The 5317-nt window shown below is 36.4% G+C and overlaps 1 protein-coding gene across 5 annotated transcripts in view; it reads left to right on the top strand.

Annotated features, from left to right (window-relative positions):
- The window catches only part of LOC107750304 (gastrula zinc finger protein XlCGF52.1-like), a 28434-nt gene extending 25292 nt beyond the window's left edge, over positions 1-3142 (top strand). For all 5 annotated transcript variants that reach the window (XM_016565626.1, XM_016565624.1, XM_016565625.1 and 2 more), the window contains one exon: positions 1565-3142. In XM_016565626.1, the coding sequence (XP_016421112.1) occupies positions 1565-2841 (1277 nt within the window). In that variant the 3' untranslated portion in view covers positions 2842-3142. The remainder of the gene's footprint in view (positions 1-1564) is intronic.
- The last annotated feature ends 2175 nt before the right edge of the window (positions 3143-5317 follow it).

The following is a 5317-nucleotide window of genomic DNA, read 5'->3' as shown; positions in this document are numbered from 1 at the left end:
TAACAAAACCGTGATAATATTGATAATCGTGATAACTTTGGTCACTATAACCGTGATATGAAATTTTCATACCGTTACATCCATATATATATATAGCCTAGCTTTATTATGTTTTTCTCCGCTCGCAGAAGCGCTGCAGGTGCGTGATGTAATATGATGACCATGTGAATCCTCATGTTCTGTTGTTTGCTACTTTTTGCGCATGTAAAATTAATCCCCGGGAAACAAATGTTAGTATTTTTATCGGGACACAGACACTTATCCTCTCTACTTTAATTCAATTCTAATTTAAAATAATATTGTCGGTTAACGGTTAATAATCGGTTAACGAGCATCATTTGTTGGTTAGGAAAAATAACTGAAATTAACATCCCTACTTACCATGTATATGGAATAACCGTTTTATAAACGCAATAAGCCCCGTGGAGCCATGGTTTACAGTGAATTTATAACAGCTAAGGGAGTTAACAACACCCCTTAGCTGTTATAAATTTGCTGTAAACCACGGCTTCTTGGGGCTTATTGCTTATTTAACTGTTGTATAAAATCAGTGTCACATTCGCAGCTGTGCTAATGGTCATGTGGTGTTGCTTATTGTATGCTATAAATGCAGACTCCACATTTAGAATTTTTGCTGTCGTATGTTTGTTATTTGAGTTTCTTGTGTGTGCTGTGTTGTGCTCATTTGTTTTGATTTCTCCGCGAGTCTCTTGCACACAGACAGGCTGTGCGAGCCTGAACTGGCACGAACTTGTTACTGTCAATACATTATCCATTATCAGTTGTCGTTTACACTGGATGTAGTAAAATCAGAATCATTCTCACCAAAGTTTCAGTGCCTCCCTAGTTATTTTTGATGTTTTAATCAGGCTACTTGTCCAGTCGTGCAGTTTAAATTCTCTTTCACTTGCCCCTTTAAAAAACCACTCGTCTTGGAGAAGCGTTAATTTTGAGCCCTGGTTATTTGCATTAATGCACAGATCTGTTTTTAACATATCAGATGTTTCGTCTTGTCCTTAATGCATAACTGACTGTTTGCATTAATTTTGCATCATAAAAACTTTTTGAGATGCAAGTGCAATTAACTGCTCACACATTTGAAGAAAAATGGTAATGCATCAGAGAATATTTTTTTTCCTTCAATCCCAGTGACTGTTGGTGACAGGATATAGGCCAATTTGGCAAATGTTTAACTTCATACAAATAATGAATGACTTTTGCAGTCAAACAGGAGTGAAGACTGCATTAGTGGAGCTCAAATGTCACCCGTATTGAGTGCAAGCAAGAAAGGGCAGATCATGTATGGAGCGATTGGACTGCTCTGTATGAGTTATCTCTAAATCAGTTCTCCTTTGTTCAGGCTGTGCTTGACAAGTGGTTTTATAACTGCCAGCTTGAATGTTTGAAATAAAAAAAAGCGGAAAGTTAACAATATTGAGAATATGTTCTGAGATTACAGGAAACACATTTTTCGCTAAGTTTTGATACCTTATGTTGGTTTTGATGTCTGTTGTTTTGTGCCTTTACACTAGTGTTAACTTACATTAGTCTTTTTTCACTTTAGACATGATGGCCCTTAAAGAGGAGAGTCAAGAACTGAATGAAATGGAAGAGAAATATCAGAATGAGAAACATTTTTTTATAACTGGAGAAAAATCCACACAGACTAAAAAGAGTTCTTCACGGAAAAGAGCTAAAAAGACCAAAGCTAAGAGTTATTTCACCTGCCAACAGTGTGGAAAAAGCTTCACTCAAAAACAAAACCTTACAGTCCACATGAGAGTTCACACTGGAGAGAAGCCTTTCACCTGCCAACAGTGTGGAAAGAGTTTCAGTCAGAAACAAAACCTTACAGTCCATATGAGACTCCATACTGGAGAGAACTCTTTCACCTGCAAACAGTGTGGAAAACGTTTCACTAAAAAACAAAACCTTGATATCCACATGAGAATTCACACTGGAGAGAGTTCTTTCACCTGCCAACAGTGTGGGAGCAGTTTCACTCAAAAAGGAAACCTTAAAGTCCACATGAGAATTCACACCGGAGAAAAGCCTTATACTTGCTCTCAGTGTGGACAGAGATTTGCACATAAAAACACCCTTAATTCCCACATAAGAATTCACACTGGAGAGAAGCTGTTCACCTGTGATCAGTGTGAAAAGAGCTTCACAACAGAACTAAACCTTAGATATCACAAGAACATTCACACTGGAGAGAAGCCGTTTGTATGTGGTCAGTGTGGAAAGCGTTTCACACGTAAAGTAACCCTTAATTACCACACAAGGATTCACTCAGGAGAGGACTGTTTTCAATGTAATCAGTGTGGAAAGCGTTTCAGTCATAAAAAAAGCCTCAGCACTCACATGATAATTCACACTGGAGAGAAACCTTACACCTGCAAACTGTGTAGGAAGAGCTTCTCGCTAAAAGGAAACCTTAAGACTCACATGAGGCTTCACACTGGAGAGAAGCCTTTTTCGTGTCTTCAGTGTGACAGGAGTTTCACATATCAAAGAGACCTGAAACGTCATTTGCAAAGTCATTCTGGACAGAAATGGCAAAGTTCTAAATGTGACAAGAGGTTTAGAAAAAACAGCAATTTTAAAAATCACCAGCGCATTCACTCTGGAGGAAGGCCATTTAATTGTGATCAGTGTAACAAAACATTTATTTTGCCATTACACTTAAAGATACACATGAAAAATCACGAAAATGTGAAACCCTATTTGTGTTCTTTGTGTGGAAAGAGTTTCAAGTGGTTCGGCAAGTTAAAATTGCACCAGAAAATACGTCTCTGTGTGAAATTAAGGAAACGTTCACACCACAGCCGAATGTCCTAAATGTGATTGTCCACCTTTTATGGCCGCTTCTTTTATTTGCATTCTTCACCTCTTTAAACTTTGCTTCTTTTTTTTTCTTGTGTCGCTCCATTCCATAAATTGATTTGTTAAACTTATACTACAGTGTAAATAAGAGATGAATAAAATGACAAACTGAATGAAATAATGAACATTGCTATGTATTATATGTTTCATTTTAGTGAGAGTAAACATTTCAGTATATGACTACATTTGGGGCTCATCTGTACGGAAGTCTTAATAGGCCATGGATTATTAATATTTTTTCTTTCTTTTTTTTCTCGTGATCACAACTTAATATCTCGTGATCTCGACATAACGAAAGTTGTTTTCTCGTTATCGCGACCTAATTTTCTCGTGATCTCGACATGACATAAAAGATGTTCTCGAAGTTAAACAGCTACACCAACAGGTGGCAGTACAGAACTGAATATAACTGATGGGGTGTTGTATATCCACTTTACTGTACGTGTTTGGGACAGAATAAGGACCTTCTACGCGATTGCTATAATTTGTGCAGTATTTTTCATTACTGACATTTAATTCATAAATGTTAAATGCTTGAATCAATATGACTATTTTGTGTAGCGTTAAGTTCTTGCTAGAGTTGTTAGAGTTCTGTCATAAACAAACCGCTTATTAAGGTTGACGGCACTTCTGTTTGCACCTATATTTTTATTTGTGCATTTTTGAAGTACATGATTGTTAGTTAATAAGCAGGGATGTGTTTATCTAGTATGCGCTTCAACAATGTATTTGTAATGTGCATCTTTTCCTTATTTTTTATCTTTATTGTTAATCATTAAATGTATAGCCTATTGATAAGAAATGTGATTTATATGTAAAGTGTATAGGCTAATTTAATTCCGTGATGTTCTACAGTGTTGTAATGTGGAAAACACACACACACACACACAGGCTAAACACTCTTTTCAAACAGAAGCTTGTAACGCACATCATATCAGTCACAGCATATCCAACATGACTACTAAAAATTACAAATTATATATAATTTATTTCAAATAAAAGGAAAATAAAGGGAGTTGAATCCAAGCAGCTCTAAAAGATTTTAGAATAGTTCTCTGCATCCTTCTGAAGGCGCTCCGCCTGTGTTTGCGGTGTTGCTTTGACCATTTAAACATGTTAATTACACAAACAAAATGTTTAGTGCACTGTCCCTGGAAAAAAAATATCAACAGTGATTGACTAGCCTTTATGTATTGTAGATGTTATTACTAAGCAAAGCAAAATTTGCTGAAATATCCATAACATAGCCTACAGTATAAGAGCGCGCGGTTTATCTGTCGATCAGATTTGCGCCGTTGCGTTCGTTACTATAGCAACAGTAGATCAAACAAAAATCTACAAAAAAAACAACTTTCGTTATGTCGAGATAACAAGAAAATTAAAGGGGTCATATGATGCTTTTTTAAAGATCATTATTTTGTGTATTTGGTGTAACAGAATATGTTGACATGCTTTAATGTTCAAAAAACACATTATTTTTCAAATACTGTACATTATTGTAGGTCCTCTATGCCCCGCCTCTCTCAAACGCTTCGTTTTCTACAAAGCCCCCTCCTTTGACAAGCGCAGTCCGCTCTGATTGGCCAGCTGACCCAGTGCACTGTGATTGGCCGAACACCGCAAGCACGCGTCGGAAATGTAACGCCCCTTACCATAATCGCGAGCTTCATCTTTCAAAATAAATGTAAAGACAGAGCAATGTCTTTACTCTGGGGAACAGAGTCGCGTGACAGACACAGTGAGGAAGCTGGTATGTGTTTGCAGTACACAAGCCACGGTTAAGACAGCTGACCTTTCTATTTGATTAGATTTTAAAATGCAATTTATTCTTGTGATCAAAGCTGAATTTTCAGCATCTTTACTCCAGTCTTCAGTGTCACATGATCCAGAAATCATTCTAATATGCTGATTTGCAGATTATCAATATTTAAAACAGTTGAGTGCTTTTTTTTCAGGATTCTTTGATGAATAGAAAGATCCAAAGATCAGCATTTATCTGAAATAAAAAGCTTTTGTAACATTGTACTGTACATTGTAATATTTTCCCCATGTTTCCCCTTGTTTTTCTCAATATTTCCACTATGTAATACTAGGCAAACGCAAAGGCGAGAAGAATTGCAACTGACTAGCGCATGTTTAGATAGACCAACAATTTTAAAAAAGTGCAATATACAACTAAAAATAACACTTTTTACGGGCCATTCCGAGGCGACGGTGTAGCATGAAATGTAAGATATTAATGGATTCCAACCCCCGCCAACAGATCACCAAATACAATAAAAAATAAAAGTAATAATAATATAAGGAGCAATAACTTAAGGGTAACCCAAGGCCAAAATAAACAAAACAAGCTTAGAAAATGAAAGACAACCTAATCAATGAATGGAACAATAAATGGAAAACAAAAATTACAGAAAAACTTCCCTGCCTC

The sequence above is a fragment of the Sinocyclocheilus rhinocerous genome, unplaced genomic scaffold (genome assembly GCF_001515625.1).
Source record: "Sinocyclocheilus rhinocerous isolate Xijiao unplaced genomic scaffold, SAMN03320098_v1.1 scaffold2617, whole genome shotgun sequence".
In the NCBI taxonomy this organism is placed as follows: Eukaryota; Metazoa; Chordata; class Actinopteri; order Cypriniformes; family Cyprinidae; genus Sinocyclocheilus; species Sinocyclocheilus rhinocerous.
This window is presented reverse-complemented; position numbering and strand designations above follow the sequence as displayed.